The 26555-nt window shown below is 36.6% G+C and overlaps 1 protein-coding gene across 7 annotated transcripts in view; it reads right to left on the reverse strand.

Moving 5' to 3' along the window:
- Window positions 1–6791: 6791 nt before the first annotated feature.
- LOC127418054 (glutamate receptor 2-like) overlaps window positions 6792–26555 on the reverse strand; it is a 52479-nt gene continuing 32715 nt past the window's right edge. Inside the window, exons 5-16 of one of the 7 annotated variants that reach the window (XM_051658391.1) lie at window positions 20326–20379; window positions 19923–20081; window positions 19383–19550; window positions 18861–18965; window positions 18641–18748; window positions 18348–18554; window positions 16299–16666; window positions 15497–15695; window positions 15024–15271; window positions 13192–13306; window positions 11071–11205; window positions 6792–8648 (exon numbers count right to left, since the gene is read on the reverse strand). In XM_051658391.1, coding sequence (XP_051514351.1) covers window positions 8484–8648; window positions 11071–11205; window positions 13192–13306; window positions 15024–15271; window positions 15497–15695; window positions 16299–16666; window positions 18348–18554; window positions 18641–18748; window positions 18861–18965; window positions 19383–19550; window positions 19923–20081; window positions 20326–20379 — 2031 coding nt within the window. In that variant the 3' untranslated portion in view covers window positions 6792–8483. Of the gene's footprint in view, window positions 8649–10955; window positions 11206–13191; window positions 13307–13725; window positions 13841–15023; window positions 15272–15496; window positions 15696–16298; window positions 16667–18347; window positions 18555–18640; window positions 18749–18860; window positions 18966–19382; window positions 19551–19922; window positions 20082–20325; window positions 20380–26555 lie in introns of those variants that run through there. The other 6 variants (XM_051658390.1, XM_051658395.1, XM_051658393.1 and 3 more) reach the window with 6 other exon arrangements.

Genomic DNA, 26555 nt, shown 5'->3' on the forward strand with positions numbered 1-26555 from the left:
CTAAGTAGGTCATTTTTGGCCATAAGTAGCTGCAGTGTGGACCAGACATTATGCTGTCAGTCTGGCTATGCAAGGCTCTGTTCCTTTCAAAGTCGAATGTGGGACATTCTGACTTGAGACCTCCAACAAAACCCTTCTAATAGGGGAGCCTAAAAGGTTATCTTAAAATAGCATAACACGGCAGTCCCATAAAAATTCTATGGGCGGTACACTGCTGAGGAGACAAGAGGCCATTCTTTTTGAATGGATGTCTAAGGAGGATATGCTACAGTGTGCTGAATAAACTGCTTATGTGAGGAAACAGCTCATTACTTAATGAATTGACCGCCTGTCCACTTATCTTCAACATGTTCTACACTAAACAATCCTTTTGGAATTAACAAAGTGTGGAGTTTACTATGATAAAATTGCTGTTTTATAAGAAAAGACAGACAATTTTGCGACAGGTCGGTGTCAGTTTACAGCTCTTCCTATTCATTTGTATGGTATCTGGAAACGGTGACTTTCTGTCATAATATGCAAGTTGACTGTTACAGCTATCTCGAATGAAAGAATCAGTAATTAAAAGAATCAATTTTTTCGATCTCCAACCATAAAGGCATTCCATGAAGATGACAAAGTTGCAACACTCCCGCTAGCTTAGCATGTGTTCGATTGTCCATGAAGACATCTCCTAGCAGCCAAATTGCTGAGGATAAACAATGTTAAGAAATGCTTGCATTTGTTCTACAAGTGGACGATTATCTAAAGAGAATATAATTTACCGTGTTTTAAACACCTGTCTCTGCAAATGATAGCTGAACAAGTTTAATTAGCCTATCATATAATTCTGGAACTCTGACTCATTGATGCATAGGCTATTATTTCATAAAAGTGAATGTTTATCATTAACTCTGTAAATCTCCCTTGTTGCCATGAAATTGAAGTTGTAAATCTCTGCATTTTTCCAAGTAGGAAGCTGTGTTGGATAAGCTTTTTTTTCTTTGTAAACTGTAAATGGCCAATTACTTTTTTTAATTGGAATAAGATTACATAACTCATGACTTTATGGGCAAAGTAATCAGATTACTAATTAATTTACTTTTAAGTTATTTCTTTTCACGGAAAAGTTTTTGTTTTTCCACTAAGCAAATTAAAATGATGTCTATATTTCTATATTCTATATACTATAGACCATTTCAAGGACTGTTCATCGGTGACATCATTGTTCCATGAACATTTCCTGCTTGTCAAAACAGAGACTATTTAGCAGAGAAGGGCCACTTCTATTAAAATGAATGGAAGAAATCAGAATGCCCAATGGCAGCCAACTGTCAACCTGATGTAGAAAGGAAGTAACACCTTACATGTTAAATAGCCAATCACCTTTTAGTTACAGAAATCGCCTGTCAGTCAACTCGATAACGCGCATTCGCATTAGCTATACAAGTTTTTTTTAGTGAAATCTGAGTTAAAGATGGACAATTTATTATAGCAGTTGTGACGGAACGACATGCCCCTCCCGTGGATCATCGTCGCCACCGTTTGCTGGTGCGAGATGGGGCTCACCTGAACATAATGAAGAGTCTCATCACTGCTGCCTTTAAACACAGAGCAACCGGTCTCCCGAGCCTCTCCTCGGGAGACCGGTTTCTACCTGCTGGTGTCTTCGCCGGTCCAGGAAAGGAGCGGGGAGGGTTCCAGTGCAAGTTAGATGCATAGCTTGGCCCGCACCCTAGAACCCCGGTGCGAGTTAGATGCAACACTGGAGATTGGAGCACTCGTCGCCCTGTCTTCACTACTCTTCCTTCACATAGCACTTTCCACCGCGAAGGCCCCAGATTCCCCTTTATTTTGGACATTTTAAATAAATACCTCTGCGAGGCCTGATGCCACACCCACTGTGTCCGTTTCTTGCTCACCCGCCACACAGTGTTATCAGATTTTACTGCTTATTTGAAATATGTTCTTTTGTCGTAAACATGACCAACCGTTTTGCAGATTTCGGTCTTTCCCCATTCAAGATAGGAGCTGCTCTTTCATAACTGCACTTTTCATAACTAATTACCTTGTAATCAGATTACACTCAACACTGATAATAAATTGGAAAATCAGACTTTCCTAATTGAATGGAGCACAGTATAAAACTTATCGCCTCTTCCACTAAATCTCCCAGTCTTGCTTTGTTCAGACAAACAGGTTGTCCCAGCCAAAATTCACAGAAATTGGTTGAGCCAGCAGCTGACATGTTGGATCACTTAATAAAAGTTGGATAAAAGAAAGCAATGCTTTTTTAGCATCACAGTATACACTGTCTAAGAAGTGGCTGAGAGATAAGGAGGAAACCATTTTGACTTTGAAAATATTAGACACTTCACCTTCAAGAGCTTTATTGATTTTATCGTGTTTTAGATATATAGCAATTTTAAAAAGCTGAAACCAAGCAATGAAAATAAGATCAAGTGCAATTTTGTAGATTGTGAGGGTAACAGTCTGTTGTATCTGTTAATTTCCCAGTTTATGCCTCTCAAAAGAATATTTGTGGTTTCTATCACAACATGCTCAGTTACATAAAGCACATTAATACCCTTGCACAGTGGAGAATCTCTCATGCATGAGCTGGGTAATCACCACACAGAAGTGGTTGCTATAGAAACTCATGCAGTGTGAGGCTGCAAAACACTAGTTGAACTTTGGCACAAATGAGTGTGTTCAATAACTAACACAGCCAGTGCCTACACGTTTGTGAGGTCGAAAAATCACATGATCAGTTGTTGCAGACATGTGTTAATGACTTGTAAGGATGGCATGGAAACGTTTCAATTACAGCATCATCTTCAGATCGCACATGCTAAACGGCATCCTGTTCCTCACACAGGAAAAAGCACAGCCAAAGCTGTTTCCATGACAACTCAGCCAGGGGATAACAGGTTCTATTTTTTGCCTCCTGTGCCGAATCCCAACCCATTACAGCAGGAGAGAAAAAAATATATGATTTTTGTTCTGTTGTCTGACGATAGCCTCAAGAAAACAAAAGCAGGGACGAATGAAGATGAGCTATGAGCGATGTCCCTGATGTCAGCCCTACAGAGAAAAGACTTCATATCATATGTCAAAAAAGCAGATGTCATCTGCAACTTTGAGACAGGGCTGGTGGTCTGTTCCCTGTGAAACTATCTCCCAGCTGAATTGTGGGTCATAGACACACATATCACATATGTGTGTCTATGTTTAAAAACATAAAGCATGCTTTAGGGAGGGAATTTGTTGAGATTTTTATCTTTCCCATCTTTCAAATATTGATATGGGTCATTCCTGTCATACAGTCTCACTTTAATGTATAGTATTCCATAAAAAGGTAGGCTATATTAAACCTTCAGAATTATGCTCTAGTCAAGCTCAGGCACTTAAAATATTCATCATAACTTGATTATTTGCACACTGACAAGGAAATGAACAGGATGACCAAGAGAACCTAACAAGATGGAAATAAAGAGCTAAAGTTAGCCATTGTTCAGTGAGGGACTGAAAGTTAGCTTACATGTGGGTGTCAACTTGAAGGTAATTTAGATTTTTTGTTTTTAAACCAACTTTTAACATTTTTATATTATTACACCACTTGGTGTAATTTTATCACAAACCATCATATAAATAATAAATGCTAGTACTTACACATATCTGTGCTGTTTCCCTACTAAAAATGATTTAATTTCCTGGAGGATGATGTCATAAAGGAACTGACTCTTGTTGGTTAAAGGGATGTTATAAAAACTACGAGGATGGAAAGTGAAATTTAGGACATAGAATCTGAAGAAAACATGTTTTGCTTGAAATCTTTTATTTATAGAAGAAAGAAAGAAAGAAAGAAAGAAAGAAAGAAAGAATGAAATAAAGAAAACACCTAGAATATATATATATATATATATATATATATATATATATATATATATATATATATATATATATATTTAAATCTGATCAAACCAAAGTACAATTATTTAAAATGAATCCATGTAAATATGATTTCCATCTTTACTGTGAGTTTAATATTTTATCCAATAAACTGAGACATACTGTATATGATGATAGGGTATGTAAAAAAAAAAAAAGAAAAAAAAAGAATATACACATATATATATATATATATATATATATATATATATATATATATATATATATATATATATATATATATATATATATAGTGCCTATTTTTAAGATTTACACATTTGAATTTCATAGTAAATTCCATAAAAGTTAAATTAATAAAACTTAAAATATTAAGGGTTTTTTATTTTATTTTTGATTACTTGTTACTTTGATTACTTGTTATGAAATTGAAATGCATTAATCTTGAAATTATTTTTTTCTGTGTATAACTGAAAAATTTAAGACCACTATTATTTGAAGAGTTTTAATGATATTTGTGGACTCTTCTATTTCTTTGCAATGTTTGTTTAAATCTCTGTGCACTCTGGGCCATGTCCATGAATCCTTTAATTTGAAATGTACTGGAAACAAGAACAGAATACGAGTTTGTACTGCTTACAATGCTGTCATTATCTCTGTAATGGAAAAATGAAAATAATAGTGAATGAATACAAATTATTTTTTAACGCGAATTTAGCCTCTGATCGTAATTTCAAATGATTATTTCCTTGAATTGTTCACAAATTCAGAATTAGTTGCTAGGGCAAATTTGTGAATTCAAATTCAATCCAATGGGCTGTCAGTCAGTCAATTGCACAAATATACTTTTCTTTACACCATTCTAGATGGAGGGATATTGAGGTCAGGTTACATTAGAGGCTTATCACCATCCATACTCTGCTTGTTAAATAATTAAATATATATATATATATATATATATATATATATATATATATATTATGGAAGAGGATATATGTTCTCATGAATATGTAGATACATGCAGGAATGTTTGCATGTCTTATGCCAGAGCTTGTTATTTGAATTAACCACTGTACTATTTCATACACAATCACATTTTGAAGTTGGGGTAACTGAGATTTACCACAAGTAATATGCTTGTGCCAGTTTTGCTCCACTTAGAATGTTTTCATAAAATATGCAATCATATTCTTGCAGCCCACACTCTGGCTCCTTTGCAGACCCCTTCAGGAGTAGAGAGATGAACGGTAAGGCTATATGAGGTATTGTTGTCTTCAATGCACTGGCATATTCAGGGCAGTCCTGTTGTTGCTTCTGCTGTGCTATGCTTGAGTTAATCAATGGCTGCTTTGATTGAGTTGCAAAAAGGGACACTGCAGCACAGATAGCCATCTGAGCCCCGGCAGTGGGTTTTTAAGTTTAGCTCACCAACCCCCATTGCTTATCATTGACCAAGTAACTCGTAAGTACTGGATATAACCCAAAAGCCACTGTTTCATTGATGTAGATTTAAAGGGATAGTTCACCCAAAAATGAAATGAAATGAAAATGAAAATAATTTACTCACCCTCATGTCACTCAAGATGTGTGTGACTTTCTTTATTCTGCTGAACACAAACAACAAACAAAGATTTTTAGAAGAATACTTCAGCTCTGTAGGTCCTCACAATGCAAGTGAATGGGTACCAAGATACAGATATAGACCAAGATATATGAAGAAATAGATTTAACCACTGGAATCCTGTAGGTTTCTTTTATGCTGCCTTTATGTGATTTTTGGAGCTTTAAATTTTGGTACACGTTCAATTGCACTGTGAGGACCAACAGAGCTGAAATATTTAAAAAAAAAAAAATAGTTGTGTTCAGCAGAAGAAAGAAAGTCACACACATCTGGGGTGGCATGAGGGTGAGTAAATGATGAGAGAATCTTCATTTTTGGGTGAACTATCCCTTTAACCGGGTTTATTCATCTTCTTAGTTGTGATTCAGATGATACTGTCTTCCTCTTTGTAATCCATCCTTAATGGTCTTTTGAGGAAGCCTTTAATGCAATATCACAGCAGTTTGACTACTGTATATTGGATATTTTTATTATTACATACTATTGCTCAAATATAAATAAAAACAGTATCCAGTGTTTGGACCATACAAAAGAACAAAATTAGGACAGGCAGAGTCTTTCAACTGCAGGTTTGGGAAGAGCCTTAATATTTTAAAACTAAATGTTAGATGAAATATAAAATGGATGTCTCCAGAATTATTGAGCACCATATGGGCTGAAAGTGTGGAAGGGGGATTATGTATGAAGAGCAGGGGGAGGGTAGCTGTCAGCTCAAACGTGTGACATTCATTAACACCAATGCAAAGATGTCACAGCATGATTATTTATGATCATCAGAAACACCTCTCTCCCTCTCACTTTCTATCGGCTAGCAGACACATTACAATCCATCTCACAGCAACAAGAAACGAGAGGAAATCACTTCATGAATTACCTATTGGGAAGAATGAAATCCTTGGTTTTGTCTGTGTGTTTGATTGTCATTATGCTAGTGAATAGAATAAACACTTATATAATAATCATCCTAAAAATACTTTAAACTTCAAGAAGAGCATTGATTAGCACATATTTTCCAGATGACTTGTAAACATATGCAAAAAAATAAATTCCATGTTGATGAAGCTCCATTATCACAATCACAGGGACAAGAGTCACATACTACTTGCAGGGCATATTTTGTCACATCATGCTTGAAAAGAGGATTAAGTCTCGTCATAAATCACTTTATGATGCAATCTGTCAAGTGAAATATACTGTTACTTTGGCATAAAGCATCTTTTTGAACACCTTGGTCAGCCAACATAATTGGCCATTGAAAACTTCAATTAACACATAAGACAGTTAGTCAGATTTATTTAGAAAGGATCCCAAAAAATAAACAAGTTGGCACACATTCATTTACAAAATGGTACAGAGAGCGGTCCTTAAAATTACATGGACTTGTTCAACTTATATAAAGTATATTATGACAAAACTGAAAGTGATACCCAGTATCTGCCCCCTGTCTAGGATGCAAGAAAAACTTTCCAGAGAAGAGCTGAAGAAGAAAAGGTTGAAGAGAGAAAAAAATGACAAATAAAATTTACAAAATTGTACATTTTGACAGTTATCTGTGTGTACAAATGTATTCTGTCTGCAGGGAACATCTTTTTATTTTTATTTTTTTATCTTATTGCGGTGTCAAGTATTAACTATTTGTCATTGTTTTTGTAACACATACTGAGTTATAAACTGTGGTCATTATGGAACAAAATGTTGTTGTGTCCCTTATGGTATCCTAAATACTGTCTGTAAATACTGAAGAATAAGCACAGATGCTTTGGCCTTGTAAGAATATATTTAAACTGGATGCTCTTCCATATTACTATAAAAATGCAAACAAATTCTAGAGTGAAAATGAAAAGCCATATAATGTCTCTTTGTGATGCTAGTGCTAACATGGCTATAAGCAAATCATAAAAATAATCATAATAAATAAAAGCATTGATAAATCACTGTGTATACCATCTAACTGTACATTTAGTAACAAAACTTACAGAATGTATTGACTACATTCACAATGATGACAGATTAATATATGACTATATTTATCAGTAATTTTGGCACAATTATTTGGCTTTTTTTAACAGAGCATTTTGTTGATGTGTATACTTCTATTCATTTTACAGCAAAACATATGTAATAATACAATAGGTACTTTTCTTTTTTTAAATCTTTTTTTTCCTTTTTTGTCATGTTCACATTGTAAACATCGTTTTAATGTTATAACTGCTACCCTGATTTTTGATCAACAAAAATACAAACAGATTCTTAAAACCAAACAAGTTAATGAAGGTACTGCAGCACCCACTTTTCAAATGTCAAGCATTGCTAGATATTTCATATTAACACCAAAATGTTAATGAATGTATCAGAAACTTTAGAGGACTAATAAATTACAAGATAAGCAACATATTTGGCATTAAAATGTTAAACTAGTAGCTAAATTCTTGAAAGTATATCAAGATTATGATTTACAGGTTTACTTAACTGGTAATGTAAGCAGATTTATTTAAAAGCCATTTGTGTGAAAATACATAAAAATACTTTTTGATAAGAGATTTTTGCTTGTTTTATTAATAAAAAGATATTTCACATCCTGATGCAGACAATGTAAAGTGTGCTCGAGCCGAAATAGTGTCAGCTATGAAAACATACATTATTATGTTATTACCTTCTCTTTTTCTTGCTCACAGCATTTCACAGAGCTTCTGTGAGTTTCACGTTAGTCATGTTTGTTGTCAAAAATATCCATTACAGGGAGATATATGTCACCAGCACAGCAAGTGACTGTCTTTGTGTTAGTTGGTGCAATTCCAATACAAGAGTGCATCTTTTGTTATAAAGGGCCTAGAAAGGATTATGTCTCTATGACATCAAATGAGGCCTCCATCCTCCATTCAGCCAAAAAGAAAGGTGAGAGATAGACAGGAAAGAGAATAGAACACGCTCTATTGAAAACCATTGTGTAAGGCACTCAGCAGGTTCTTATCCATCAGGAGAGATCAGTCAGACTAACGTTCATTCCCACACCAGGTCTAACAAAGGGCACCGCATGTACTGCTTTGGGGAACTCAGGACTCATCACACGTCCATTCTCACCAGTACTCCCAGTTATAGACAACCTTGCTTTGCTCCTCATGGCATCTGAGAAGGTCACCTGGAACATACGCACACAGAAGCAAACAGAGAAACAAACACACACACAAACACACATGCACACATTCACACAAAAGAGAGAGTGGAGGAGGTTAGATCAAATCCCGCAAACTGACTTCAATCTTATTTTTAAAATGTTTATTTCAGGGGTCTTCAAGTTTTTTGAGATGGAGATGTTACATATTGTATAGAGATTAATGTTGCATTTTAAGCCTGCCCAATAATACCATGTATAGTCCCATATTAATGTATTAACATGTATTTCTTTTTGATGGTTACATTGAAAAGCCATTTTAATAATCATTAAAGGAATATTCCAGGTTCAGTATGAATTAAGCTCAATTGACAGCATTTGTGGCATAATGTTGATTACCACAAAAATTACTTTTGAATTACTCGTCCCTACTTTTCTTCAGAAAAATGCAAAAATTCAGGGTTACAGTGAGGCACGTGCAATGGAAGTGAATAGGCGCCAATTTCTGAAGGGGTTTAAAGGCAGAAATGTGAAGCTTATAATTTTATAAAAGCACTTACATTAAAGGGTTAGTTCACCCCAGAATGAAAATCCTCTCATGATTTACTTACCTTTAAGCCATCCAGATGTGTATGACTTTCCTTCTTCAGTAGAACCAAAGTGAAGATTTTTATAAGCAGATTTCAGTTTGATTTCAGCTCAGTTTGTCCATACAATGCATGTAAATGGGTGCCATCAGGCTGCTGGATCTTTGATGGTCCAAAAGGCATATTTAGGCAGCATAAGTAATCCACACGACTCCAGTCGATCAGTTAATGTCTTCTGAAGCAAAAGTATAGGTTTGTGTAAAAAAGTTATCGATAATTAAAGCTTTATTAACTTAAAAAAATCACTTCCTGCCAGCAGTCGACACATCAGTGACGTAAGTGCTATTGCACGTTCACGCAAGAAGTCGGAAGTGCACACTTTGTTTACAACAGAGGATCGAACGTCATGCGAGAGTTAGTTCATTTCAGACAGAAATACAGTGCTGGGCGGACGCAACGATTTAAAGTTAAAAATGTTTTAATAATCGATTTGTTTCTTACACCAACCTATCGGTTTGCTACGAAGACATTAACTGATAGATTGAGTCATGTGGATTACATTTATGCTGCCTAAATATGCCTTTTGGACCATCAAACAGCCATCAGACTGATGGCACCCATTTACTTGCATTATATGGACAAACTGAGCTGAAATCTGCACATACAAATCTTCACTTTGGCTCTGCTGAAGAAAGTAAGTCATACACATCTGGAATGGCTTAAAGGTAAGTAAATCATGAGAGACTTTTCATTTTTGGGTGAACTAACCCTTTAATTCATCTCTTAAAACTTGTGTATTATTTGAGCTGGGAAACTGTAATCATTACATCGTCATGGCAACAAAGTTGTAAAACTGGATATACTGTAACTTTACACAGAAAAGGTTAGTAAGCGATCATGTTAACACGCATTTTGTTTAAATTTTGTGGCTAAACTTATGAAACAGTGAGTATTTTAATGCTTACGGATTGGCCCCATTTACTTCCATTGTAATGCCTTACTGTAACCCAGATTTTTGCTTTTGTTTTTTTTTTAAGGAGGGAAATTATTTTTTTGTATTCAACAAATGCTGTTGATCTAGCTTAACTTGTATTGAAGCTGGAATATTCCTTTAATGATTAATGTACACTTTAATACATTTTAATGTGGGAAAGACAAGGAAACATTTAGCTGAACTTTGGCCTTTTAACTTTAGCTTCGTCTAACATAGCTTAATATTGCATTTTTGTTTAATGCATATTTTATTTTTTTCCACAATAATTATTTTGAGATCAAACAATAATGAAACCCCTGTTGAAGACCCCTGGTTCAATAGTATGTGAAAATGCAGATGTGAATCTGATATAATATGGTGTAAATACATGAAAATGATACTATATACAAGTACACTGACTGACAAAGTTACAAGCAATCACATAAGCATATTTAGAAAATCATATTGCAAGCAGGAAATGAGGGAGATGAGTGAGTGATACAACAGTCATACATGACATTGATGTTTACGGAACAAAATCAGGTGGATGTACAAAAAAACTTTTCTCTCCAATATGTGTGCAGTGGGCGAGGAGAAATTAAGTTTTTTTTTCTCTCTCTCTAGAAACCAAAAGCAATCAGAACACCAGTACATACTACTGTGCATACGATCCAGCTTTGTCCAAACCTCAATAGAACATTCAGGGAATGGGACAGATGGAAGCCAAAAGAAGCGTGCACGGGGAGAGATTGGAATGACGGCCGCGTATCCTACCCCCTTAAATTTTTACACTTTCGATCCCATATACGTTGTACCCTTCCTTATAAGTGGCAAAATTCTGTGAATTCTGCGAAGAAGGGGGATTAATGTTCTGTGCATTCTTTGCCACCTTCATGCGCTTGGCCTCAGCTCGGGACTTGTAACAGAACTCGACCAGAGCCACCAGCATGGCCAAGCCCAGGCCACCCACTAGGATGTAGAAGACCCCAGCTACATTGCTCAGGCTGAGAGCACTGGTCTTCTCCTGCAATTGCACATGAGACATAGGTCAGCAGTCAGGCATAGAGCAGCAATGACAATACAACATGCATATACATAAATAACTGCATAGTTATGTGGCGGTTTTATTCTATGTGAACACAAATGCACAGCTCAGGACGGTAATGTTAAAAACAATAACTGTGCCAAGTAGAATGTGCTGCTGGTTAATGTTGTGCCCTTAAAGCAATGCAAATGGGCATGTCCAACAATTCTGCTTCAATGGGATGGATTTACTAAAGCCTTTAACATTCGCTAATAAGGTTATAAACAAAACCAATAACATGGTATGTGCTGGATAAATGACAAGTCCTGATATTCTAACATGCTAACGGCTGTAGTAAATATTATTTCTACATTGAATTTACAATTATAGCAGGGGTTAATGTGCCATGCTTGGCTATGATATGAATTACGCTTGTGTAAGAAAGCCTACAGGACCATTTAAAGGGATGCTCAAGAGGGGCATCATCATGAAGGGCATAGCATTAAACACAGGGATGGCAGATGACAGGCATTGTGCTTAAAAGAATGGAGGAGATAAACACACATATGCATACCTACAAAAAGGTCTATGGGGATTAGGGGCTGTCATTTAGATATTCTTTCCAAACATTAGTGTTCTGTACTGTGCACAAAATGACCACGCAGAAAAGACACAACACAGACAGATAGACAAAGCTCACTTTCTTTAAAGATCCCATGAAATCCAAATTAGAGTTTTGTGGCTTTAAGGTCCATGACTATTAGCTTTGAGGTCATCTATTTGTTAGTTCAGTCCTAAATTTTAACAAAATTCACTTAAAGCAGATATACACATTTAAAATTTAGTTTTTTCTTCCAGGAAACAGACCTAAAAATATTGATGACTCATACAGCACTCACTCATTTTGTCCAATCAAATGCTCTCTAGAATGACAATGTCCCTCCACCTAATAACCTACTTCTGATTAGCAATAGAAAGTAGAAAATCACGTTCATGGCTGTAACATAAAATAAACCATTAGAAAATAGACCATTGGCTATTTGAGATGAGCACTTTGACATGTCCCGCCAACACAGGAGAGACAATTGCTTGTGCTTTTCAATTGATTTCATGGTGTCTTTAAGATTAACTTTTTTTGTAGTCAATAACAGCAATAAATTGGGGGTGGGGGTGTTCAAACATAAAATTTGAAGAATTGGACATTTAATTTGTTGATAGACCATTAATTTAAATATTTGGGGGTACATGGCCCCCTCAATGTCTATGGTGGTCATGGCCCTGAATCAAAGCATAGCAAGCCTGTACTTTGACTTTCGGAGTTCATAAGACTGTAATAATGGCAATCTATGCCTTGTGGCAGAAAGTATATTTCTATATACACATTTTTTGTATTCTAAATGTGCAAACATGGCAAAGCATGATGTATCAGGTTTCACATCCATATAAATATTTTAATTAGCATTGAAGTAAAACTAGGACACACTAGGACAGTTAGACAATCGACAAAACACAACCAAACACCTTAACACACAATGAAACAAAGACATTTATTAATCTTGGACACCCTTGTAGATGGTCCTACAAATGTCCTGAGAGAGATCATGTTCATACTTGAACAAATTGAAGTCTTTATTTGCTGAATATGAACATCTGAGAAAGCTATTCTGAACTAGGCACAGCTCAGGTCTGCAAGTAATAGCAGTATCCATGATTCTTAAATTGAGAAGCTGAAGGTGGACCACTGGTTGTGTTGCAGGTATTACACAGTGCATATGACTTTAGTGGCATGCATTACTTTATAATTATCAGTGGATGGGACCAGATATTAGTAGCTCTGCAGGCATTAGTCAAAAATCTCACCAAGGCATCTCATGCTTGTCTGTGCATTGTCTGTCTAAAATTTTTGTTCTTTAGTCATTATTTCAATATGGGTCATTCCCACTAATCAAAAATGTACTTGATCACATAGAACCTGCAGCGACTAACCTTACTTCCAGAGTCCTTGGCTCCACATTCACCTTTATCGTACCACCATTTGTTTTTCAGCTTGTCTAAGGTGCCTTGCTCACTGAGTTTCAATACTGCAAGGTTTACTGGCGTTCTTCACGTGGGAAATAACATAAATAACATTATCAATGTTATTTTATGTTATTATTACATCACACTGATTCAACTTTCTCCTAGATTTCACCATTTCTCTCCTCTTTTCTGTATTGCCATAGCGATTATGACGTTGATGCCCCATTTGGCCTAAGCAAATGCAAGTTTTGCAGAGCCAAATGTGCATTAACGTATCGCCTGAAGTAAGCAGCAAGAGCAACAGCAATGTGTCCAGCAAACAATAGCCAATCAAAGACTTTATAGTTGTTTATGTGTCCTCTTTATGCTGTGGGCAATATATATGTTTCACTTGTCAGTGTTTACAATGTGGCCGCTTTTGAAGTTTTGGTTCCTGTGCGGTTTTGCTGCTTACTTGAGTGTTGCATAGAGTTACCCATCACTTTGCTCTTTGGGGCTGACCTTGGAATCACCTCCCCCGCTGCCGCACTCTCCCTTGTCGTACCACCATTTGTTTTTCAATTTGTCCAACAGGCCTTGTTCATTCAGTTTTAGTACTGCGAGGTTAACCGCATTTCTTGAAACGATAAAACATAACTTGTAAGACAGGGTGAGCCAACTTAGCAATTGTCAATGGTCCTCTTTCAAACCGGATGATTGCTTTCCTCTTTTTCCTCTCCCTTTTAAAATGTGTAGGTGTTAGAACTACTATCTCATAACATAATAGTAAGGCAAATCAACTGATAGTATCAATTAAATGTATTTTAGGGGTGCTGTCCAGATGAAGGTAGCTCTGAGCTATTTGAGAGGATAGAAGGCAGAGTGCCATGGATATAAAAAGTCTAGCGCAGTACTCATATATTTAACAGTGGCCTGTAAGTAACATTACTAGGAGGACAGCAGAACAGCACTGGCAATATAAGTCGGTTATATCTTTATCGTACATAATTCAGTATTCTCCTAAGGCCCACCCACCCACTAAATGATGGCTGTCTCTAATATGGCTCTAAGATGGCATTATGAAATAAATCTCAATCAAATATCAGCACATTGTCAATACATGCATAAAATCCCAACACAGGTAAACCCAAGCAGTGCCACCTATTACGAGAATATGACTAAATTTTGTTTGATTGGCCAAATTTGAAGTTCAAAGAACATATTTGTTAATGTCCTTTAAATAAAAATGTGTACTGCAGGGGTTTGGTAAAAACATTTCAAGAATTGTTGCATTATTAGAAATAAGCAAAGACAACATAGTAATTAGTGAATAAAGAGAGATAACAGACATGATAGAAGAGGATATTAGGCAGAACCTTAAAACATTTAAAAAAGACATAAAAATGAGACAAAACTCTTGAAAAGACTAACTTCAGAGACAGAATTGTGGGGATTAGCATTCTGTTAAACTTGTATCTAAAGCATTAACAAGGGTACTGACATAATGTATATATCTATAATATTTATATAAATATAATAATGATAATATATATATATATATATATATATATATATATATATATATATATATATATATATATATATATATTTAATTTGTAAATATATCTGCATGATAAATGTATTTTTTCTACTATATTTCCATATTTCTTCTTTATTTTTTCTATCATTCTTTCTTTGGCTCTAAATGTATCCGGTTATCTCATCTCTTTTATACAAACCAGGACACATGAGTACAGCTACATCAGGGTAGGTGGGATACTATAACAACATTGGACACATTGTTATACTATTCCACCCACCTTAATGAGGATCCTTTGGGGGTGGCGATGCCATAGCCTTTGGAGTCCAGGTTCCCTCCGACCTTCATAGTGTCACAGGGCTTGCGCTGCTCGATGTACTCGTTCATCGTGGATTCCAGCAGGTATGCGTACTTCCCTTTGGATTTCCTTACCCGCATTACTCCCTCTGCTGTTGTCTTAACGAACACGGAGGGTTCCGCACTTTTCATGTATGTCCACATTTTGTCAAAAAGAGCAATTTTGGAACGCTGTAGAGGAAACGAAGGGAAACAGATGCATAACAACACAAACTGTTTAAAACTGTCATGAATAATACTAAAATAAAAAATAAAAATGCAGAAGACAGTGAAAGTAAAGTTTAAGTAAAGCTGTGTGTTTTGGGGTGTTGAATTTGGATCATTTTCATATTATCAGTGAATATACAGAACACAGGCATAAAGTTAATGGAATATGCAGAAGAATTAATGTCTTACCCTGAAAAACTCTTTTGTTGAACCAGAATCTAAAGTTCCATAAGCAATCTCTGTTTGCTTTGCTAAATCCTCTGCACTCTCAATTGGAGACACCATCCTCTCAACTGTTAGAAAGGCAGCCAAGTTAGCTGTGTAGGATGAAATTATGATCAGGGTGAAAAACCACCAGACTCCACCAACTATGCGGCCAGAAAGAGACCTGATGAAAAATTAACCAATAAGGTTCATTAGACACGACAGTAGGAGCACAATTAAGTTTTCATTCTCAGCTAATAGGCTATGCAAATGATGACCGTAAAATACTCTCAGTATGAAACTCACCAGTCTACATTTATGTTTGTATTAGTGCTTAATCACCATTCTGCAATTCTGAATACAGTGTTATATTAGTCACTTCTGCACGATACTAATAATTGATCATATATCAAAATCTTTAGGTATTTAGAGAACTGTAAGCTGTATAGTATAGTATGACACTTTTAAGGGAGTCAGAGCATTTTCTTCTTGTGTATTATCCAATTTGGACCTAATCTATATTAGTATGACTTTGTATTTCCTGTCTTGTTAGATCATTAAAAGGCCAATAACACTTACATTGAAATCAAATAACAATGAAAAAATAGAAATTAAATGGTTGGTTATAAAGATCACTATATGAATTTACATGTGCAAAGCAAGCCCTTTATAATCAAAGACTAAGGATGTGGCTACTGTTTGGCTTTATCTTTCATACAAATACAAGTCTGGATTTGCTATACTAAAACTAACATTTCTTTACAATATCAAGAGATGAAGAACAAACCTTGGTGAAATATCACATCCTTGTCTCATAAAAGCTCCAAGAGAGAACCAAAGGCTGTTGAAAATCCCAAACTCATTGGTTGACTCATTGGTCTGAATCTGGCCATCCTCATATTCTTCTGTGTGCCACTCATACGGGCTGAAACGACTGACCAGGAAGAGCACCACACTCACACCAATGTAGGCAAAAACAATACACATCCAGATCTCATAGGCAAGTGGGTCCAGGAAGGAGAACACACCAGGCTTGGACTTCTGAGGTTTCTTAATCATGATGGAGATTCCCAGGCTCATGAATGGTTTTGAGAAGTCAATGACTTCTTCTCTGACTAATGTGATAGTCAAAGGAGCCACTGCTATGTCAGCTTTCTAAAACAAAATAAATAACATTTTGTTAAAGGAATAGTTCACCCAAAAATAAAAATGTACTCATACTCACCCTCATGTTAATCCAAACCCAACTGAATTTCATTGAACACAAGAGAAGTTTTGTAGATTGCCCTGGGTGCTCTTTTCCATACAATGAAAGAATGTTCACTAGGGCTGTCAAGCTCCAAAAATGACACAATAAAAGTACCATAACAGTTGTCTATACAACTCTGGCACTAAATATTCTAAGTCTTCTGAAGCCATACAATAGATTTACTGCCTTTCTGTCAGCTCGAACCAGTCTGCCCATTCTCCGATGACCTCTCTCATCAACAAGGCTTTTCCGTCTGCAGAACTTCAACTCACTGGATGTTTTTTGTTTTTGGCACCATTCTGAGTAAACTCTAGAAACTGTTGTGTGTGAAAATCCCAGGAAATCAGCAGTTACAGGAATACTCAAACCTGAACTGAAGCTCCTGACCCGTATCTGAATGATTTTATGCATTGCACTGCCACATGATTGGCTGATTAGATAATCACATGAATAAGTAGGTGTACAGGTGTTCCAAATAAAGTGCTCGGTCAGTTTATGTGAGGAAAAGGCCGAACAGATCAATCAATCAATCAATCAATTTATTTATAGAGCACAATAAAAACAACAGTAGTTGACCACTGTGCTGTACAACCATAATAAAAGAAATATCACCAAAATACATCAATACAGCTATGCTGTACAAACCATAATGCAAGATAAAGAGGTACATCAAAGCACATATATAAGTTTACACCTTTGGACTCTAAGGACAATCGTAAGCCTGTGCAAAAAGACAAGTTTTTAACTTTGATTTAAATTCTGATTTTGTAGAAATTTCTCTAAGGGATAATGGTAAACTATTCCATAGTTTAAGGCCGGCAATGGCAAAAGTACGATCATCCTTCGACTTCAGTCTAGACCTAGGAACCATCAATAATCTCTGATCAGATGACCTTAGACGTCTAACAGATGTATTTGCTCTCATATCTCTCATATCTCATTCTCACCTATGTATACAGTATTTAAACTTTGTCGCATGACACACAGAAAACAATGACAGTTGGCATCACTGACGTCAAACCTGGTGCAACGTGCCATATTTAAATATACACAAACACGAGAGTTGCAGTGAAGGGGAAGATTAAACTTACAGTCTGTTCACCAAACAAAGCTATCTTGGACTTGGAATACAGTGCATGATTTGTATCAACTACTTTTTATGGTACTTTTATGATGCTTTTTTGTCATGTTTGGAGCTAGACGGCATCTGTCCCCATTCACTTTCATTGAATGTAAAAGAGCAAATTGGACATACTGCTGACTTGAACATACTCCTTTTGTGAAAGAAAGTCATACAGGTCTGGAATGATATGATATGATATGATATGAGGGTGAGTGAATGATGACAGAACTGTTTTTTCTTTTTTTCTTCTTTTTTTTTTTTTTCTTTAGGGGGGACTACCCCCTTTAAAATCTTCAATCTATTGTTTGAACCAGCATTTTTAATGATCGTTGGAAAATGTGGATTTTGTTTGAACTGAGGAAGTTCTTTTACTGTAGATAACTACTCAGTTAAGACTACAACAAATACTAAATATAGATAATCTATTATGTAAACTTGATGTTTAAAAACCATCACTCTCTTACCCCGTAAACTAACTCTCCAACCATACCATTCCAGATTTTTGTCTCTGCATCTCTAGCTCCATATTTGCCATCTCCTACTATTTTTAGCTGATATTTAAATACACAGTGCTTGGCAATTTCAGCTGCCAAGTCTACACAGTAGCCCTCATATCTGTCATTATCCAGAAAAAGGTCAGCATTCTTCTTCAGCATTACATATGGTGCTTCCTGAAAAAGACGGCAGGAAACACCTCATCAAAGAGCTGTGCTTTATCACAGTGCACACATTTCAAAAGACCACAACTAAGACTTACAAGAATGGTGGTGACTATCACAGTCTTGTTTTCCAGCCCCATTGTATCATTTGGAAAGAGATCAGACTTTGTCACGACCATTTTATCCACTTCATTCCAATAGCCAATCTGAAAAAGACAGGGATTTATGAGGTTTAAGTTGAGAGTCATTGTAAAATGTAAGAGCTAAGTTTTTTTCCCCCCTTTCTTTCTATATATTTTTCCTAGAACTTAGTCTTACCTTAACTGGACCATTGTTTTTCAGTTCCATGACATTGACAGTGTAATTCACCCTCTTTCCATATTGGTCAAATTGAATGTTACCCGTGAGACCATCAACTCTCACCTGCATGAAACGGATATGAATGTCAGTATAGGGAAAGTTATGTTTTTGAATCATTGCTTTCCTTTCCATTTTCTTTAAAAGGTGCAATATCTATTTGGATCATTAGTAAAGGATAATGTACATTCAGCCAGACATTATGGTGAAATAAATGACTGGATTCATACATAAAAGTAGCGCAGAGTAGGAGACTGATTGCCAGGGACAAAGGTTAAATATACAGTTTAGTGGACAGTAAACAAAAACATATGCTGAGATTGACCAATCAGAAACAGGAATTCCAGAAAGGCATGTAATAACACAAATTTAAACACTCCACAATACTTAAAAGTAGAAATAATAAAAGTACAATTTTGTCCAAACAATGGGGTCGTTAAGTCTTCTCATCTATCAAACTCTGTTGTTGTAACATGGCCTCACCTGTTTTAGGGCACGTTCTATCTCCACCCCCTGAGCCCATGGTACAGCAGGATTGGCCAGGCAGTCACCATTATTAGCTCTGCGGGAGATGTCAATTCGCTGTTTGTGCAGGTAGCGGAAGGCCTCAGTCATCACTTGTACTGCATCATAGGTCAGAGCTGAAGTATACTGGACACAAAGGGAGGTAGTGAGGGATTAGTTATCATTTATAAGGTACATCGATGATATGATGTGCATATTTAGGATTTAGTGGTTATGTTAGATGAAACACTTGACTTGTAGTCTCAGGGAATTAAACACCTACTTAGCCATAAGTGCAAAGTGAACTGGCTAGAAGATGGATGAGACCACATTTGAATCTAGAGTGGAAAATGACTAAAAGCTTGTCCTGCAGATGGTCTATTAGTTGGCCTGTACAATAAGGACATTTAAATTAAGAGGTTTTATATGCTTGTAGTAATTTCCTGAATATCTCTTTTAATCATATTCAGACAAATTGCCTGAAACACACACACACACTCGCACACACACTGTTCTAACCCTTATCTTGCTGTCAGCTCCAGGATATTCTTTTTCTTCTAGAGCTTCCCAGCGCTGGTCAAATTTGGACACCAGGGGGTCATCAAAATCGACAATTTGAAAGCCTGACACATTGGCTCCACCATACTGAATTTTTGAAAGATCCCCATCCACAAATCCCTGAAAACAAGACATGGTTTCATGGCATTTTCACATGTAAGATCATAATTATTTTATTTTTGTTATCAATTTTAACAACTGCACACGCCTTCTTGAAAACAATGTTTTGAAATAGGTGAAAGTTTAAATAAATTTTTTAACATTTATATTTATCCAAAACAGTGTACAGTGCCTTAAATTGGTGTATAGAAAGATAAGTACACAAAATTTATCTTTGGGATTGTTAGGTAAATAAGTAATTTACCAGGTTTGCTATGATGTAATGATATCCCTTTACATGCCTGCCAATAGTTATAACCTGAAAAGAGAAACATTTTAAATTAAAAATTGCATGAAATCATTGGGTGCCATAATAAAGGAATAATTAAGTTAACACAAAAAGCAAATGAAATACTATATTGTTATATTACAGTTAACCTCTAAACCCTTACAAATACATTTATGAAATGACAAGAACAGGCGTACTGGTCCACACTGCCAGTCAAAGAGACAAACCGAAATAAAAAAAGCTAGAATGGTTTATGTGTGACCAAGGAAAAGGTATTGGTAGTGTGTGTGAAGAGCTATAGTATAGAGCCCAGATTAGCTGCATTGATTCTGAGGGTTGGTTAAACACACTTCTGCAGGTCTTAAATACAAATCAATAGCTCTTCCCTGAGGGCACAAAGTGTGAATTAATTACCCATATACTCCTAATTAAGGCACCCTTTTGCTTCTGTTCTTTTACTGCAATTATTATTTATTTAATTATCATATGGGTAGTTAACAAGAAATACTTTTGGAAAGTTGACGTGCCATGCAGTGTGACATGCTACATACTCTAAAACTATTTTATACAACAGTTAGTTCCAGTCCTTTATTCTGATTGGACCAACAAAAGAGTGTGATAGTATAACAGCACTGAGATGATTCACTGTTTGTTTAACTTTGCTTGTCTGTGTTCCATTCCAGTCAGTGTGTTGCTCAGTGGCACTCAACAGTTGATCCTAATAGGTCATTCTTGCTAATTCTTTTATAATTATTATTAATGCAGTTTTTTTTTTTTTTTTTAACCTCATATTAATAAAGAGACTACATACTATTTGTACTTTAAAAATATATTTGTCATACCACAGGACCACTTAAAATGAACTAGTGAAGGCAAAAAGGTGATAAAAAAATGATGAAAAATAGTAATTAGTAATAGGATTTAAGATCTCTAATACACTGTCAAAGTTAAGGCTGGGTGTTGATACAGATTTCCTGATTCGATTCATTTACGATTTACAAGCTCTCGATTCGATTTCAATTTCAATTTGAATAAATTAGGATTCATTTGGGTATATACACTATATTGCCAAAAGTATTTGCTCACCCATCCAAATAATTGAATTCAGGTGTTCCAATCACTTCCATGGCCACAGGTGTATAAAATGAAGCACCTAGGCATGCAGACTGCTTATACAAACATTTGTGAAAGAATGGGCCGCTCTCAGGAGCTCAGTGAATTCCAGCGTGCTACTGTGATAGGATGCCACCTGTGCAACAAGTCCAGTCGTGAAATTTCCTCGCTACTAAATATTCCACAGTCAACTGTCAGTGGTATTATAACAAAGTGGAAGTGATTGGGAATGACAGCAACTCAGCCACGAAGTGGTAGGCCACGTAAAATGACAGAGCGGGGTCAGCAGATGCTGAGGCGCATAGTGCGCAGAGGTCGCCAACTTTCTGCAGAGTCAATCGCAACAGACCTCCAAAGTTCATGTGGCCTTCAGATTAGCTCAAGAACAGTGCATAGTGAGCTTCATGGAATGGGTTTCCATGGCCGAGCAGCTGCATCCAAGCCATACATCACCAAGTGCAATGCAAAGTGTCGGATGCAGTGGTGTAAAGCACGCCGCCACTGGACTCTAGAGCAGTGGAGACGCGTTCTCTGGAGTGACGAATCACGCTTCTCCATCTGGCAATCTGATGGACGAGTCTGGGTTTGGTGGTTGCCAGGAGAACGGTACTTGTCTGACTGCATTGTGCCAACTGTGAAGTTTGGTGGAGGGGGATTATGATGTGGGGTTGTTTTTCAGGAGCTGGGCTTGGCCCCTTAGTTCCAGTGAAAGGAACTCTGAATGCTTCAGCATACCAAGAGATTTTGGACAATTCCATGCTCCCAACTTTGTGGGAACAGTTTGGGGATGGCCCCTTCCTGTTCCAACATGACTGCGCACCAGTGCACAAAGCAAGGCACATAAAGACATGGATGAGTGAGTTTGGTGTGGAAGAACTTGACTGGCCTGCACAGAGTCCTGACCTCAAACCGATAGAGCACCTTTGGGATGAATTAAAGTGAAGACTGCGAGCCAGGCCTTCTCGTCCAACATCAGTGTCTGACCTCACAAATGCGCTTCTGGAAGAATGGTCAAAAATTCCCATAAACACACTCCTAAACCTTGTGGAAAGCCTTCCCAGAAGAGTTGAAGCTGTTATAGCTGCAAAGGGTGGGCCGACGTCATATTAAACCCTATGGATTAAGAATGGGATGTCACTTAAGTTCATATGCGTCTAAAGGCAGATGAGTGAATACTTTTGGCAATATAGTGTATATTGTCCATTTTGCTTACATATGAAAGGAATTCTCTTTCAGCTAATGCTGTTAATCATACAGGGCACCTTTGAATTTGGTACATTATGAAAATATTCATTTAAAATTTTTATTTTATTATTAGTTCTTCATAATTTTGGTCACATTTTAGCTTTTTAAAATGTACAAATTCCATTTAGTCCATCAATAAATATGATTATAGACCATTTCAATGATGTAAACAATAACAAAGGAATTCGAATGCTGCCAGCCCTGAAGCATTTTCGGTATCATTACCGGATCCTTTAAATAAGGCATTATTTATGAGTTGAGTTGACATATTTTCTCAAAGAACATCAAACGTTTACCTGAAGTGACTTATACAGACTTGTTGTTAATACTGAGCATCTACGCGAGAGAGGAGATTAAACTGTATCGTAGTTTGGATGATCACAAATCTTTCCTCATCTGAAAGATCTGGAATATTGGATAGTTCCTATTATAATCAGTGAAGCCTTTCATTGAAGCTGTCTGTGTGACCTGTGGACAAGTTAAGGATTTATTTTTTCATTATAAAAATACTTTTCTTGTCTCCTTCTTCTGCGATAGCTCTTATACTACTCTAGCTACTCTGAGAACTTAGCAGTTCGATGCTGCAGATGTTTTTATTTGTGTGACAATTTGCTTATTTTCCTCATTCGTAAGTCGTTTTGGATAAAACCGTCTGCTAAATGACTACTGTAAATGTAATAATAAATGACTTGTGCAGCTTCATTTATTATAATGGGAGCAACCTATAGTCACTTTTAGAGCTCTTCCTATCAAACTTACAATTAGTTGGCATAAATGTTGTTCACCTACCAGAGATAAGATATGTGCTAAAGTTCTTAGTACTGCACGAATCCAGCCGTCTTGCTTTACTGCTGCGGTTCATGCGTCCATTTGTTGTTGCTTTTTTGGAGATCTAAACACTTTAATTTCCCTTAGTTCCAGGCATCCAGGGAGAATTCAGCCATCAAACAACATGGTCCACATTTTAATAGTGACATTTTATGACAATCATGTTAACGTTAGTATCGTTTAATCTTGTCAAGAAAATATTTTCACATATTCCTGTTTGTCGGTTGTTAATGAATGTTCGGTGTTCATGGCTTTGTGTGCATCGTACAGTGTAACGGTTTGCTTCTGTCTGTTCCTGCTCTGATCTAGATTTCCCCGTTCTGTATTTGGATTATTTCTTGTGTTTGGATTTTGCCTGTATTCTGGATTTACCCATTTGTATTGACCTTTTGTGTTTTGCACCTGGATTACATGTGAGTTTTGCACTGTTTACGTTTGTTCACACCTGTCTGCACTTCAATAAATTTCAGCTTGCACTTGGATCCATCCCTCCTGTGATTACTCCTGGCAATCGTCACAACTATGAATGAAGCACCTCCTGCTGTTGTTTTGAATGAGTATGACAACTAGCAGGAAATGTTCACGGGACAAAGACGTTACTTCTCTAAACCAACAAATAGTCCTTGAAATAGTCTTTGCAAAATTTCTGTTGCTGTGAATAGTTAAGTGAGTAGAAGATGAACTGATCTCCAAAAGGCATAAAGATGAAACATTCTTTTCAACATTTTAAGCAGGATTAGTGTATTATTTTTGTTTTGCACAATTTTAGAGTGAAAAAAAGGAGCACCATGCAAAAGTTTGGGCACCCCAAGAGATTTTAGCTCTCAGATAACTTTTACCAAGGTCTCAGACATTAATTAGCTTGATAGGGCTATGGCTTGTTCACAATTATCATTTGGAAAGGCCAGGTGATGCAAATTTCAAAGCTTTACAAATACTCTGACTCCTCAAACCTTGTCCCAACAATCATCAGCCATGGGCTCCTCTAAGCAGATGCCTAGCACTCTGAAAATTTTAATAATTGATGCCCACAAAGCAGGAGAATGCTATAAGAAGATAGCAAAGCGTTTTCAGGTATCCGTTTCCTCAGTTCGTAATGTAATTAAGAAATGGTAGTTAACAGGAATGGTGGAGGTCAAGTTGAGGTCTGGAAGACCAAGAAAACTTTCAGAGAGAACTGCTCGTTGTATTGCTAGAAAGGCAAATCTAAACCCCTGTTTGACTGCAATAGACCTTAAGGAAGATTTAGCAGACACTGGAGTAGTGGTGCACTGTTCTACTGTGCAGCGACACCTGCACAAATATGACCTTCATGGAAGAGTCATGAGAAGAAAACCTTTCCTGCGTCCTCGCCACAAAATGCAGCATCAGAAGTTTGCAAATGAACATCTAAACAAGCCTGATGCATTTTGGAAACAAGTCCTGTGGACTGATGAAGTTAAAATATAACTTTTTGGCCGCAATGAGCAAAGGTATGCTTGGAGAAAAAAGGGTACAGAATTTCATGAAAAGAACAGTGAAGCACAGGGGTGGATCGATCATGTTTTAGGCTTGTATTGCAGCTAGCGGCATGGGGAACATTTCACTGGTAGAAGGAAGAATGTATTTAATTAAATACCAGCAAATTCTGGAAGCAAACTTCACACCATCTGTAAAAAATCTGAAGATGAAAAGAGAATGACTTCTACTACAGTATAACGATCCTAAACACACCTCAAAATCCACAATGGACGACCTCAAGAGGCGCAAGCTGAAGGTTTTGCCATAGCCCTCACAGTCCCCCGACCTAAACATCGAAAATCTGTGGATAGACCTCAAAAGAGCAGTGCATGCAAGACGGCCCAAGAATCACAGAACTAGAAGCCTTTTGTAAGGAAGAATGGGTGAAAATCCCCCAAACAAGAATTGAAAGACACTTAGCTGGCCACGAAAAGCGTTTACAAGCTGTGATACTTGTCAAAGGGGGTGTTAATAAATACTGACCATGCAGGGTGCCCAAACTTTTGCTTCGGGCCCTTTTCCTTTTTTGTTTTTTTTTTAAACTGTAAAAGATGGAAATAAAAAAGAAAAATTGCTTAAAATATTAAAGAAACGTGTCATCTTTAACTTTATGCCTTTTGGAAATCAGGCCATTTTTTGCTATTCACAAGAACAGAAATTTTGATCAGGGGTGCCCAAACTTTTGCATGCCACTTATATATAATATGTATATATAATTACAGTTGCAATCAAAATTATTCAACCCCCCTAACAAGCAATACATTCTGGTGATGTGAATTAAAACACATCAACTAAAACCTCAGTAAACAAAGTAAGTTTTTAATACACATTTGAGTGATTTTGAGAACAAAGAGTTCAGTTTACCCAAATTTTAAAATAAAAAAATAACTAATTCTCTCCACAAATGTCATGTCAAAAATATTCAACCCCCAAAGTCGATCATTTGTGGAGCATCTTTATCCTTAATAACAGTAAATAAATGTTTCAGGTAAGTGTTCTCAGGCTTCGGACACCTCTCTATTAGAATTTTTACACATTTCTCATGAGCAAAAGCTTCCAGCTCATTGACATTCTTTGGTTTCTGTGCTGCCACTGCTTCCTTGAAATCCCAACAAAGGTTTGCAATGGTATTTTAATGATGGACTGAAAGGGCCATTTAAGGACATTCCACAACCTATCCCTGAACCACATTTTGGACAACTTGGATGTATCCTTGGTGTTATTGTCTTGCTGGAAAGTCCAGTGATCACCAAGCTTCAATTTACACACTGAAGGCATCACATTTTTCATGCCAAAATGGCCTGATACCTGAAAGAATCCATGGTGTCAGTCACATAGTCAGGATAGCCGTTTCCTGCAGCTGCAAAACACCCCCATAACAGGACTGACCCACCTCCATGCTTGACTGTGGCAATGGTGTCGTTCTTGTCATCACCTTGTCATCTTACTCCAGACGTACTGCTGACCCATGGGTCTAAAACTCATTTTCAGTTTAGTGTCATACGTCTATAAAACTTTCT

Source organism: Myxocyprinus asiaticus, chromosome 27 (genome assembly GCF_019703515.2).
Source record: "Myxocyprinus asiaticus isolate MX2 ecotype Aquarium Trade chromosome 27, UBuf_Myxa_2, whole genome shotgun sequence".
Lineage (NCBI taxonomy): Eukaryota > Metazoa > Chordata > Actinopteri > Cypriniformes > Catostomidae > Myxocyprinus > Myxocyprinus asiaticus.